This window comes from Dermacentor albipictus, chromosome 5, assembly GCF_038994185.2.
Source record: "Dermacentor albipictus isolate Rhodes 1998 colony chromosome 5, USDA_Dalb.pri_finalv2, whole genome shotgun sequence".
NCBI lineage: Eukaryota > Metazoa > Arthropoda > Arachnida > Ixodida > Ixodidae > Dermacentor > Dermacentor albipictus.
In genome coordinates this window covers 167,586,979-167,601,591 of record NC_091825.1, presented here as the reverse complement: position 1 = coordinate 167,601,591, position 14,613 = coordinate 167,586,979, and the positions used below count along the sequence as shown (strand labels likewise).

Sequence of the window (14,613 nt, the reverse complement as noted above, 5' to 3'; positions counted from 1 at the left end):
GCGGAGCCACCTACTTCATTAGCGGAGCCTTCGGCTCTCCCCAGTAAAGTTCCTCAGAACACTCCAATAAAGTTCTTGTCACTGTCCTGCTAAACACCTAAAAAAAAAAACATGCAAATTGAATGGACAAACACCAAGTTGCATCACCAATTTCTATGCTCTGCTGCATGTACAGGAAGCCACATGCACCACTGCTCTCATTTCAGCCGATGCTGCAGCAGGGCATTACTAACCAGTGAAAGGAAATAGCCTGCACTGTCAGGGCAGCACCATCAGAAGTTTGGCGATCAACTTTAAACACGATTGCGTTTTGTGTGTAAAACTCTCAATCTGATAACGAGGAACACTGTAGCGGGGCACTCCAGATTAATTTTGACCACCTGGTGCTCTTATATATGTGCACTAATGCATAGTACACAAGTGTTTTTTGCATTCCAGCTTCATCGGAATACACACCGTAATCCAACCTGCAACCTAGAGCTTGGCAGGGATCCACCATAGCCACTGGGATATGGTGGATCCATATCCACTGCATCAACTTTCAGGTGAAGGATAGAATGCAGGCCAAGCACGAGTGGAGATTGTAGTATTTGTGTGTACGAAATTCATACTATCTAAACATGGCATTGCACTTAAAAAGACTACCTCTTCATATTTGGAGTGCTTGTAGTAAGACGCTAGCAGACAAAAGTTTTCCAACATCTGACAAGTAGAATCTTTATTACAGAATTTTTATTATACCCACAACATTCCCTTTGTAACACTAATATGGCTCAATTCTTATCGCCCAGTCTACAAGTCCTTGGGGAAAAAAAGAAACATCCTCCCACCACATTTGTAAAATGACTGAGGCAAACATACTTTGACAAAGAGAACATCACAAGAAACGGGTGCGTGCCTACATGTCCGAACTGTAACAAAGCACATGTTGCACTCCTTCAGGGCTCGTATGTCATCACAGTGGGGACTCTGCAACATTAGTAAAGCTCTTGACTCTTGAAAACCACAATGGCGGAAAAGCATTGGTTGTCAAGTCAAATGTAGCCACTGACTCCTGGCCCAGCCTAGGATGGAAGGAGAGAGAGAGAGGAACAATCAAATGCGTAGAAATTACCTGCAGATGCAATGGTGACGCAAACGTCACAAGCTTCCCAACGCATCTGAAACATAATGCTGCAATTCTACTGTTCATGTACTTCATCAACTCATCACAACAGAGCATCCTTGTACAGTGAAACCCTGTAGATACGTTCCTCACTGTTGTGTTCTCCTGGTCAATACGTTGCATTTTCGTTGTTCCCACCTAAATCCCATTGACTCCCATGTATTATGTCTCCTTTGATACGTCGCCGTTCTGCAGTGTTCCCGTATCTTGCATTGATTTTGAACGCAGCGTGCACATAAATTTAAGAGTGCATAAGGCACACTGCAGCAAGCGACGAAAGTTCACGATAAGTGACTGAAGTTGCACAAGCACAAGGGAGGCCAGGCGCTCTGCTCAAGCATATCAGGAGAAAATGTGCACATTGCAATTGGTGAGTCACTGGAAGACGTGTGCATTGGTAAAAACCTAGCGAGAACCACGCATACTGGGCCATACTGGGCTAGATCCGCCATGCAAAGGGCTACATTTATTTTGGGGCAGGCAATGGTTATGTGCTGCATAATTGCCGGTTCTCTTTAGTCAGCTTCGCCTGCAATACAGCTGTGTTATGTATTGAAGCACACCAAGAGTTTAAAGGGGCCACTGTCACGAGACACCATACGTGGCCTTCAATTATACAAGTGTGCATGCGCCATCCCCAGTCGCAGTAGGAGCGCTGAGATGTCGAATAACTGTACTGGCAGCCATTGGGAGCTGTTTATGACGTTGCTGTGGCAATATGTGTCCTTCATGGTTACATTTTTCGGACTGTTGCGTTTTCTTTTAGAGCGCAGCTCTTAAGGGAACAGGGTAGGCAAATGTTCCGAAAAAAATCGACTTTTTGTTTTTGTGTAATTTAAAATCTATATTCTTTCCTTAACATGGCCCAGTGTTTCATTTGCACCTACGCGAAATATTTACCTCAAAATCAACATTTTTTGAAACCTAGGCAGCACCAAGCCACGCCCCCTTTCCTACATGCTCGGGAACATTGCCTCTCCTAAACTGAAAAAAAACATTTTTTTCACCGCCTATTTTTTTTCACGTTTAGCGGAATGGCTGTCACTCATTTGGCAACAGTGAAAACCTAGCTAACATATTTCACTTAGCCAAATGAATCCCAAGACGCAGCTGGATTACTCACAACGCGGGGCGTTTTGCGTGTGCTTTGGCGTGTTTTCGCGGACAATCGAATTTATTTATACTTTGTTGCTGGTTATTTAGCGGTAATGCAATGACGAAGCCAAAGAAGTGCTTTAAAAAAGTCTCTTCCACGGAAACCGGCATAAGTCGATGTCCAATGACCCCAATTGCCTGCAACACAATCCAGGAGTGGGCACCACGGCCACCACGTGCGCGTCTGCATCGAAGCTTTCGCGCTCGGCGGAACGGAACGCCGGTGTTTCAGCAGCTCTCAAAGCCTGAGCTTCTCCAGAAATGTTTCCATGGAAAAACTCAGAACGCGAATGAGGCATTCAACAAGGTTGTATGGGAGCGCGCTCCGAACAATGTCTTTCTTGGCCTCAAGACGCTGAAAATAGTGACAATGGATGCTGTGCTAACTTTTAATGACCGCAGCATTGCTCGAGCCGACATTTTGAGGTCATTCGGAGGTTCTCCAGGACGGTTCACAGTCCAGTGGTTGCGCGAAGTTGACCGGCGGCGAGTGTACTTTGCAGAGAGGGCTACACGACTGGTAACTAAGGAGGCCGGGAAAACTAGGCAGCTAGCTCAGAAAAGAAGTGTTGATGATGGAGAGGACTACCAGGCTGGTGGCTATTGAAAAAATGCGCCAGAATTTGTTTCTATAGTCCTATATTGCAATAAAGCTCTTTCTTCCACTTCAAAGCCAATTATCTCAAAACACCAAATTTTGCTGCATTTGACCCTTTTTTTCAGAAACTACAAGCGCTAGGGCGACAAAATTTTCCAGATATTCAGCAAACATTACAGAAAGTCTACTGTACTAAGATTTTAAATATTCTTGTAGGGGATTTTTGTTTACAGGCCATTTACTGCAGATTTTGGCTCTAAAATTTGGTGGGTCCAGTAAAAAAATGAAAACAAAAAATCTAATCTCTAAAAACAAATAATCCTGGTTCAGTAACACTACCTAACATTGCTGATTACAATGCCACCAAGATTATTGTTCTAACCCCAGCAGATCATGAGAAAAAGGGTCACGAACATAGCCTAAAATGCATGGCTAGAATAGGACCTACCCTGTCCCCTTAAGCGCCAGTTCTTGCGTTGAGCGTCGGCGTGCATCAGCGGCATTACACCTCGTAACCGAGCGAACGAGCACGAACTGAAGATAAAAGCGAACACAGAGCACAGCGGTAGATGAAAAAAGAGGAAAGTGGAGAAGGAGCGGAGGGAAACAGCCTGTGCATTCGCTGAATTGCTGGCAGCCACGGCATCCGCCGCCACGTGGGCGATCTCATCTGCACTTCCGAGGGAGGGGGGCCAGGGTGACATTAGGTGGGGGGAGCTACGCTCGTCTGCAGAGGTCAGTCTGTGGTACCAGCGTGTATGACATGTATCACTGCTCTTGCAAGGGGCGATGACGAGCGGCTACAAGTAAGGCTGAATGTGACGCTCCCTTGGGTATTGTCACCGCTGACACTGGTTGCACGATTTCCCCACGACGAAGGGCTGCTCTCATCATTGGTGGAATGAATGCGTCAGAAGAAAAGTGTAGTGCCATGTTGGCTGTGCGCCAGCGATGGCTACGATATGGCGCTGGGGTAGCATGCGTCATCTGTATGAAAACAAAGCGTGCTACTCGCAGCGTTCTCTTCCTCATATAAACCTATATTATCATAATACAAAATATTGACACGCAAAATGAAAACACATATAGAGAGCTGTGCTCAAATTTCACGATAGGGAATATTTTAATCGTCGGTGAATTTTTCCCACAGTCTCTTGAAAAACAAATCAACAGGGTTTTACTACACCTATATCTCTGACACATCTGGCTCAATCTGGGATGCCAAATTATCCTCACATTTTGTGAGGGAGGCCTGCCTGCAAATTCTTAGAATACAATAAATTTTACATTCAATTGGTTCATAGGAACTACAGGGACTTTCACATGCTCTACCTTTGGTGGTTTATGCGGTTTTTTCAAGACTACTGTTTTGCTAAAGAAAGGGAGTCTTCTTTCTTTTTATTTTTTTCACAAGCTGTTGCTCTCTTCTGTGCACAACCTGAGCAAAGCAATGCTAAACAGTGCTGTAGTCCAAGATGTTCTAGAAAGAAGAAATTGCTTGCTCTTGCTCCATGTCTGGGGAATACCTAACTGCATAGAACAGGAAGTAGGGTTAACAAAGCCACAGAAAGTATGACTAACCAGTAGCTGTGGATGGCATAGCTCTTCCACACCAGCTGTGCATTTGCACGACCTCGCACGCTTCTCAGCTCCAGCTCCTGCATGAAAATCGTGATCAGCAGCCTTATAAAAACGATCAAAGCCAGCATTCCTTCAAGTCTGATGATTCATCTCGCGCAACAGCAGTGGGCCACAGTAAGCAAGTGATGCTGCCTCACTTGCATGGCACAAATCTAAGGAGTGTATATGTGAGTCATAAAAGGCATAGAGCAAAGCTTTAGAGCAAAGGTATAAAAGTTCACAAGTGGTTATATGACAAGAGGGTGACTGAAAGTGCCCATAAGCTATGGTTCCAACTAGTGCAGCGACATCGAACTGGTTTTGCAGAAAAACCGGTTATCCGGTTATTCGAATTTGAAAACTGGATAACCCGAGTAATCGGTTATTCAGTTATTACTAACTGGATAGCCGGATATTCGGATACCCTGGTATTTGTTAATCTGTACTTGTGCCCAAATCACCTCCCTTTCTCTCTTGTATTAGATTTGTAGTTATTTTTGCAACTGCTCGTGCGAGCCATATATCCTGTCTTGTTCACCTCCTTACCTTTCGTTCTTTAAATTTATCTTTCTGAATTGCTGTGCTCTCTGAAATAGTACTACAGAATTTCCCCCTGAACTTATTCCAAGTGCCAGCTATTTTAGTCGACGTGCCAGTCAATTTAACCCCAGCGCTAAATAATCTATTCTGTGCGCCACATATTTTAATCCTAATGCCAGTGAATTTAATTCAAACTAAAGATGCATTTGCGGATGTGTTATAGCAGTTCAAAAGAATGACGGAATGTATAACTGAAGAGCTTTCTTGAAGAGCATTGTCATGGGACTACAGAAATGCCTTTCCCGCGTGATATATCATCGAAATATTGCACTTGGAAGAAAAGGCAAGCAGTCAGTTCCAAGCGAACAGCCATTTACTGTCAGTTTCTGCAGCAGCTACCGTGTACACTTCTCCATCCTCGGCTTCTCGCATAACTAGCGCTGACTCCCATCCACAAACTTTGTGGTGTAGGCCCTGACGTCATGTCCGTTGTCTTTATTTTATTTTCTCCTTGTGGCATTTAACATCTCCCCATTTCTTTTGGGGGGGGGGGGGGGGCTCCCTTTTGTCTAGTCGCATGGAGAAGTAGTCTCTGTTCTTTTTGTCCTTTTTTGGAGGGAGGGGTAATGGCACGCGCTAGTTACACTAGAAACTGAAGATGAAGAAGAGTGCATGGTAGCTGCTGCAGAAACAGACAGTAAACGGCCATTCGCTTGCAACTAACTGCTTGCCTTCTCCTCTCGCGACAATATCTATGTCAGTATGGTTGGGAATCAGGCATGGGCTAGCGAAAGATACGTGAGGTAACGTGACATCCTTTCCCATGTGACTTGACGTTAACTACACGTCCACCATCGCATAGCTTTTGATTTTCCCGTTTGTTAAATAACGATGTTGGCATGGTTCATAATTACCCATGGTCTCGCTAAAGTTACGTGATGTCATGTGACTCTTTTCCATGCAGTCTGAAGTATGCGAAGTACATACCATAGCAGACCTTTTCGAAGCCTGATCGTTTTATTTATTTATTTATTTTACCCTCAGGGTTTGCACATTACAGAGGGGAGGGGCATATTACAGATGAAAATTGGAAAAACAGTTGATACAATCACAATAAGAAGCATGAACAATCAAACTTAATACAAAAATGAACTGAAACAGTCGCATCCACGATAAAGCAGAGTAATTTGAACATCTACAACTAAAACAACAATAAGCGAAAAACAGGAGAACAAATTCAATACAAATAATTAAGCAATGTTAAGCGTGTTATTCAAAAAATCCTTAAAGCACGTTGTATCCGTGATAGCTGTAGCTGCTTGTGGCAGCAGGTTCCATTCGGAGGTGGTTCTAGGTAAAAATGCATGTGAATAGGTTACAGTTCTACAACTGTATCATATCGGGTATCAACACTTGCCTGCTATCAGCAGCCGGTTCACTGCAACGTGCTCCCTTACCCTCTCCCCTGTTAACTCCTACCTTCTCTCCCCACGGCCCTATAAATGTATGAACCGCAATAAACGTGCATTCATTGTTTCCTGAGTTCGCGCCGTTCATCGTCACGATACATGGTGTCAGAAGTGGGATAGGCACCCTCGTCCGTGAGCAGCAGGGCGATCGCAACTACAACGCAAAAATGGACAGCATCAGACCACCGGAGCGACTGCGCATCAACGGAGACGGCGGTAAGAGCTGGAGCATCTTCAAACAAAAGTTTGAAATATTTTGGCAAGCAACGTCGTGCACCGAAAAGCCAAGATCGAGCGCAGTGAAAACAGCACAGTTTCTCTGCTTGGCGGGTGAAGACGCTTTGGAAGTCTTCAATAATTTTACTTTTTCCGCGGGAGAAAGCAAAGAGGACTATGACACGGTGGTCGCCAAGTTTGAGTCATACTGCGTCGACCAGCAAAACGACGTGCATGAAAGATACATCTTTCGCACACGCCTACAAGCTGAAGGGGAATCCTTCGAGCAGTTTCTGCGGGACCTGAAGAAACAAGCCAGGTACTGCAACTTCGGCAACATGGTCGACGACATGGTGCGTGACCAAATCGTTTTTGGCACAAACTCACCCAAGCTTCGGGAGAAGATGCTAAGGGACAAAAAGCTGACGCTGGAAAAAGCTGTCACGATATGCAAGACGGCAGAGACTGCAGCCCATGAGAGCGAAGTTTGGAACGCGCGAAAGTACGAGACTGCAGTGGATGCGATTAGTTCGAGCAGGCAAACGCCAAAAGTACCGAAGCACCCTCAACTGAACAACAGATGTACTCGCTGCGGCCGAATACACGCCCCATGCCGTTGCCCAGCATATGGGAAAACATGCCACGCATGCCAGGGGCTCAACCACTTTGCATTTTGTTGCAGATCAACAGGCGTAAACGAGATTCAGCATGAAGACAACTTCGAAGTGCTAAACGTCGCTGTTGGAACCATCGACAACAATCGCAACTGGCGGGTCAAGGTGAACATTGGCGGCCGAGAAGTTGTGTTCAAAGTCGACACCGGCTCACAAGCAAACATCATACCTTTGTCAGTGTACCGCAAGCTGCGCATTGCTGCATTGATGCCGTCTGGCGCGACACTCCGCTCGTACAACGGTGGGCTCATCAAACATTGTGGCAAGGTTGCAACAAAAGTAATAGCGGGAGACTGTGATATAGCCGCTGATTTTTTCGTGGTAAAAAAGAACCACTAAGCGATACTGGGACTCGAGACAAGCGAGAGATTGGGCCTGATCCAACGAGTGGTAGAGGCAGTCACGACCACAGCGGGGGACGTAGCCCAGCAGTTTCCTGGACTGTTCAAAGGAACTGGATGTCTTCAGCGAAAACACAGAATAGTACTCCGCAAGGACGCCGTACCTGTCGTCCGGCTGGCGCGAAGAGTGCCCCTGTCTCTTCAGCAGCCGCTGCGTGCCGAATTGGACAGAATGGAACAAGAAGGCATCGTACGGAAAATGAGCAACCCAACCGACTGGGTAAGCCCATTAGTTATCGTGCGTAAAAAAGATGGCCAGCTGAGAGCATGTCTCGACCCGAGGTAAATTAAGGATAGCCTGAAGCGCGAACATTATCAGATACCTCGTCGAGAGGACATTGAAGCGGAGCTGACAGGTGCAAAATTTTTTTCACGTCTGGACGCGAAAGCTGGGTTCCATCAAATTTCGTTAGATGAGGAGTCATCTAAAATTTGCATGTTTTCAACGCCCTTTGGACGTTATCGTTTTCTGCGGCTCCTGCGGCATTGCGTCAGCCAGCGAAGTGTTCCAGAAAGCCCTGAATTAGATATTTGATGGACTTCCAGGTGTGCGCGTGTACGTCGATGATGTACTCATTTGGGGCACAACTAGGGAAGAGATGACGAACGGCTACGAAGTGTTCTATCCGCGGCTGAAGGGGTAGGCTTAACGTTCAATGTGGCAAAATGCCAGTTCGCCGTTGAAGAAATCGCATCCTTGGGCGACATTATTAGCAGCAGAGGCATAAGACCAAACCCCGCTCTAGTGAAGAGCCTTGTTGAAATGCCAAAACGGAAAGATAAACAAGCAGTGCAAAGAATGATTGGCGTTATGAACTACTTCAGCAAATACCTGCCAGCGCTAGCTCAGCGAACAAATGCGTTGCGGTCCCTTATCAAGCAGGACGTGCTCTTTGAGTGGACACCTAATCACAAGAGGGACTGGCAGGAAATTTGCAAAGCATTGACCGAAGCACCGTTTCTGGCAATATTTGATCCAACCAAAGAAACAAAAGTGACATCAGACGCCTCACAAGCTGGCGTAGGCTCAGCCCTGCTGCAGCGTCAGGGTGCCGCCTTCAGGCCAGTGGCATATGCGTCACGAGTCTTGACGGAAACTGAACAGCGATATTCGCAAATCGAGAAAGAAGCACTTGCTCTTGTGTATGGATGCGAGAAATTTCATCACTTTGTGTACGGCCGTCCGGTTCTCTTGGAAAGTGATCACCGGCCGCTAATGGATATCGCGAAAAAAGCAATTGGGGACATGCCGCCCAGAGTTCAGCGTTTCTTTTTGCGACTACTAAAATACAACTACACACTATCATACATTTTAGGCAAACAGATGGACCTCGCCGATATGTTGTCAAGGTCACTGATCCCTGAGAGCGACGTCAAAGTGGACACAGATGACGTTGAAGTGCACGCCATCAAGATACTGTCGACAACCGTGAGTGAAAGAACAATGACGCACCTTCTGCGCGAGACTTTGGCGGATCCTTATCTGCAGGTTGTTGTAGAACGCATTTCGACAGGCAAGCCCATAGAAGGTTGCCTAAAGGCTGTTGCATCGGAGCTGTCATTGGTAAACGGCATACTCATGAAAGGCACTAAAGTGATAATTCCCACGAGCATGCGTGCTGAGACATTAAAGCGGATTCATGCAGGACATCTTGGTATCGCTAAGAGCAAAGCAAGAGCTAGGCAACTCGTTTACTGGCCCGGGATAAATTCTGACATAGAAGCATGGAACCAGAAATGTGGAATCTGCAGAAAGTACACTTACAGTCAGCCCGCAGAACCATTAATGGTTCGTTCAACACCGACCCAAGCCTGGCAGCGACTTGGTGTTGATATATTTCAATACGGAGGAAAGTATTATTTGTGCGCTTATGACGCGATGTCAAACTTTCCAGACGTCAAGAAGTTGCCCGATCTCAGTGAGTGTACTGTTATCGAAAGACTTATTGCAATGTTTTCAAGATATGGCATACCATCAGAAGTTTGCACCGATAACGGACCGCAATTTTCTTCCCGCGAGTTTGCATGCTTTTCAAAACTGTATGACTTTAAGCATGTGACATCTAGCCCACAATTTCCGCTCTCCAATGGCCTTGCGGAAAAGGGCGTACAAGTGATCAAAAGCGTTCTTAAAAAGACAAGCGAAGGAAATGAGTATTTTTGGCTTGGCGTATTAAATTACAGAACAAGTCCTTTGGAAGACGGCCGGTCGCCTGGAGAGCTGCTTCAAGGAAGGAGCCTTCGCACCCCCTTGCCGGACTTCCGCCCGCAGCCGATCACCCAGGTCAGCAAGCACAAGCAGTCACGACACTACTGCCGGAACTTGCCACCCCTCTTGAAGAAGGTGATGTCGTGTGCATAAGAGGGTCCTCATGGGCAAGAAAAGGTCCGGTGATCGGACCGGCCGGACCGCGGTCCTAGCTAGTTCAAGCCGATGACACCATTCTGCGGCGCAACCGACAGCACTTGCTCGTGACCAGGGAGCGATTAGCTTCATGCTCATCGGATGACAGCAACTCCGCTGAGAACCAACCACCTGAGAACCAACCAACTGAAACCCAGCATGCCCCATCATCGCCACAGGATCCTGCAGTCACTGGTGCGACGGCACAACCTCCACTGACGCCGATGCCTCCACTGCCACGGCGGTCCACGCGACCCACAAGGTCACCCATGCGGTTAGCCTACAACATGGGCTTTCAACAAATTACCGATGGCCAATGACGAACATTAAAAGGGGGGGGGGATGTATCATATCTGGTATCAACACTTGCCTGCTATCAGCAGCCGGTTCAGTGCAACGTGCTACCTTACCCTCTCCCCTGTTAACTCCTACCTTCTCTCCCAACGGCCCTATAAATCTATGAACCGCAATAAACGTGCATTCATTGTTTCCTGAGTTCGCGCCGTTCATCGTCACGATACAACAACGAGGAACATCAACTTTTTGCAGGTGGTCAATTCTAGATGAAATGAGAGGAGGGGATTTAATGAACTGATTGCGGAGATGATTGTTGTGATAGTAAATTTTATGAAAAAGAGTGAGCCAGGCTATTTTACGCCGAATTGTAAATTCTGGAAGGTTAAGTAGTGACTTCATCATGGTAACACTGGCTGTGCGGTCATAATTGGTTAAGATGAAGTGAACGGAACAATTCTGCACTCTTTCAAGTTCGTTTATCAGAGTAGTACCACCGGGATCCCAGATAGATTATGCGTATTCAAGTGACGGACGAATGTAAGTTGTGTAGAGAAGCTTTTTAAGTGACGGGGGTGCCATATAGAAGTTTCTTCGAAAGTACCCAAGTGATCGGTTAGCTTTGGTGACGATGTGCCTCACATGATGGTGTCATGATAGGTTACTACAAATGTTAACACCCATGGTTTGATATCTATGTCAGTATGGTTGGGAATCATGCATGGGCTAGCGAAAGATAAGCAAGGTCACGTGACACTCTTTCCCACGTGATTTGATGTCAACTACGTGTACACCATTCCATAGGTTTTGATATTCCTGTTTGTTTGATATCCATGTCAGCATTCTTGATAATTAACCATGGTCTGGCTAAAGTTGCGTGATGTCACGCGACTCTTTTCCACGTGGTCTGAAGTGGGCGGAGTGCATACCATCGCAGACCTTGTTCGTAGCCTGGTCGTTGTATATCCACGTCAGTATGATTGGGAATCACGCATGGACCAGCGAAATATATATGAGGTCACGAGACAGCGTCTCCCATGTGATTTGATGTTCGCTACGTGTGTACCATCGCTTAGCTCTTGCGATTCCCGTTTGTTTGGCACCCATCTTGCTATGTTTGTGAGCCACATGTGGGCTTCAGAAAGATATGCAAGGTCACATGACATCCTTCACCGCATGGTCCAGCGTGGGTATTATTACAAAGCTCCTTCGAAGCCCAATCATTTGATATCCATGTCAATATGGTTGAGAATCAGGAATATGCTGGCAAATGTTACGTGAGATGCCGTAGCACCCTCTTCCACATGATGTCAGATGCATTACGTGGTAATAATAGCAGAGATTGCTCGAAGCTCGTTCATTTGATATCCATGTCAACGGGCACTGTAGAAAACAAAATGATGAGAGGTCACGTGACGCCTTTTTCAGCCTGTTTTGATCAGCTTTAGAAATCAACAGTTTGTTGTTGGATGCCCCTTTGTTTCAATGCATGTTAGCAAAGCCATCAAACAGCTACATTTTACATGACCTGTTCATGGCAGTAATGTCCATAACAGTGCATTATTTAGATCATGTATCGAACGGGACAGGCATTTTTGTTGTCACATGACGTCACTCGTCAAGAAAGCTCTTCAGTTATGTTTGGTCGGCGCAAAATTAACATTTCGTCATTATATTGAACATCCTAGAACACCTCCACAAATGCATCTTTGGATTAAAATTCACTATCGTTAGGATTAAAATATGTGGTGCGTAAATAAATTATTTGGCACTAAGAATTAATGTGTAGCAGTTGAGCTAAATTAACTGGCAGTTGGACTAGAATAGCTGGCGCTTGGATCAATTTGTGCGGGAAAATCTAGTAGATTCGAATATCCGGCTAACCGGTTATTTAAACAGGATGTCCTGAATATCCATTTCTTAAAATCCGGATAACCTGTTTTCAAGACCAGATTCACTTATCTCCAGTTAAACTGGATAGCCAGTTAGGCGTATATTTGCAAGGACTAGTGCAAACTGGCTTGGAATGAGCTGTGAACAGCAAATGCATTTAATCCAGATGCATAGAGATGTTACGTTGAATTTATTCCCTGCATATTATTTTAATTCACAGGTTTCTAACAAAGAAGCCTGTAATAGGATATTCTGAGCTTGTCACAACTCAAGTTGCAGCCAATTGTAAGTTTCATAGATGCACGTATCCCAAACATAGCTGTGTTCCCAGGGAGCCCAAAACAAGTGCAAAAAAAATGTAAAAGTGGCACTTCTATAGCGGGCACATATTGGAAGAAAAGAAATGCATTTAACAGTCAACACGTTAAATTCAGAAAGACTGCCACCTTGTTCTGAAGCCTGTTGAATGGCCTATTCAATTCAGCACGTATTGACAAGGTTACTGTTGTTGCATTGAAAAAGCCGGCACGCTTGCACACCATCAGATGGTCCTACACCCACTGGCACCAATGTATACACCATTGCAGTGCTTCTATTTACCCACCCCTGAAAGAAGGAACCCACCAGGTGAAAGACTTGATCTGGCTGTGGTTCCATGCTGTGCCTGACGCCTCGCCAGTAGCCAGTGTTTCGCGGTGTCTTCATAGCAGGCTTTTTCAACACTGCCTTTACCCTGGTGCCTTCAAGCCAGAAGCTTCCTCGTAGCACAGAGGTGTAGGCTGGTCGACGAGACCGTAGTTTCCCCAAGGAGACGTACGGGTTGTCGGGTGTGGTCAGCATTAGCACCACTCCTGCACAATCCAACGTCATCACTGTGGCTAAGGCGTAAACACAGACAGCTGATTACAACAGGACTTCACCAAAGAGAGACCACAAACAACTTTTCACGTTTGCAGAGACTTTGGCCAGTTAAACACTGGCAGGTCCATTGATAAATTGTACACCTTTTGTTAGTGTATCTTTGTAACATTCTGAAGCCACTTCTAATGTGCTGTTGATTTGCTCTGATGTCACTAGAAAATTAGATGGGCACATAACAGCCAAACACCACAGGTAATGAGAACAGTGCAAGTTAGCAAAAAAAAATAAATAGTGGCCATAGTCTGCTAACAGCTCCAAACTTAAAGCATTCAGGCTGCTATGACTGTGCCTGAAATTTGTGTTTCCAGGAGAGAGAGAGAAGTTTAATGATACGAAATGCAGAGAGGGTGGCCTGAGGTATATTCCTCTAGCCAGCTACTCGGCGTTGGGGGAAAGAAAGAGGTGCATGATGGGTGACGATGACGAGAGGAGGATGTAAAACATATGGCAAGCAATTTGGCATGCTCAAAGCCTACAGTCCAGCCCCACACTTTTAAAAAGTTCAATAACGCCTGGATGGCCTTGAAACTCGATTAAGCGTCTGGCCAAGGGCCTAAAATAACGTCCTCCGACATTGGTAGGCTGTCGAGACGTGTAAAGTCATTGTTAAAATTTTGACACTCTTCCACGTACTTTGGGCAGTCACAAAGCACACGACCTATAATCTCATTCACATTGCACAACTCACAGTCTGGAGACTCAGTGCGTCGCATGAGGTGCACGTATCCGCGCGTAAACGCTACCCCCAGCCTTAGTCCGTGCAGAAGACTGGCACAGCTGTGTTGAATTTTCGGTGGTAGCCTAAATTTCATGGTAGGGTCCAATCTCTGGAGTCGTCTGTGGCGATTATCCTGATTGTCCCAGTGCTTTTCTGTCGATTTTTGGATGACACTGGAGAGGAGGCAGCTGGCGTCCGCTCTTGAACAAGGAATTGCGAGCAGTGACTCTGGTTCTTCGAGTGCTTTCTTCGCCTCGGCATCAGCCAGTTCGTTGCCGTGTCTACCACAGTGACTGGGAATCCACTGAAATGTGATGTGGTGGTCATTTTCTTGCGCTAAAGTGTAGAGCTCGGCAGTTTGAAGAGCCAACACTCTGTAAGCGCTTTCTTTCAAGACCACTCTAAGTAGCTGCAGAGCCGATTTTGCGTCACTGAAGACTGTTCATACTTGAGGAAGCTGTCGCAAAATATAGTGAACGGCCTCTCTGATTGCCACTAGTTCTGCAGATGTTGTAGTCGTCTTGTTACACAGAAGAAACCATTGA

The 14,613-nt window shown here is 45.9% G+C and overlaps 1 protein-coding gene across 7 annotated transcripts in view; it reads right to left on the bottom strand.

Annotated features, from left to right (window-relative positions):
* Positions 1–691: 691 nt before the first annotated feature.
* LOC135904033 (F-box only protein 9) overlaps positions 692–14,613 on the bottom strand; it is a 94,821-nt gene continuing 80,899 nt past the window's right edge. For all 7 annotated transcript variants that reach the window (XM_065434609.2, XM_065434608.2, XM_065434610.2 and 4 more), the window contains 3 exons: positions 13,054–13,280; positions 4,500–4,576; positions 692–1,064 (listed from right to left, as the gene is read on the bottom strand). In XM_065434609.2, coding sequence (XP_065290681.2) covers positions 956–1,064; positions 4,500–4,576; positions 13,054–13,280 — 413 coding nt within the window. In that variant the 3' untranslated portion in view covers positions 692–955. The remainder of the gene's footprint in view (positions 1,065–4,499; positions 4,577–13,053; positions 13,281–14,613) is intronic.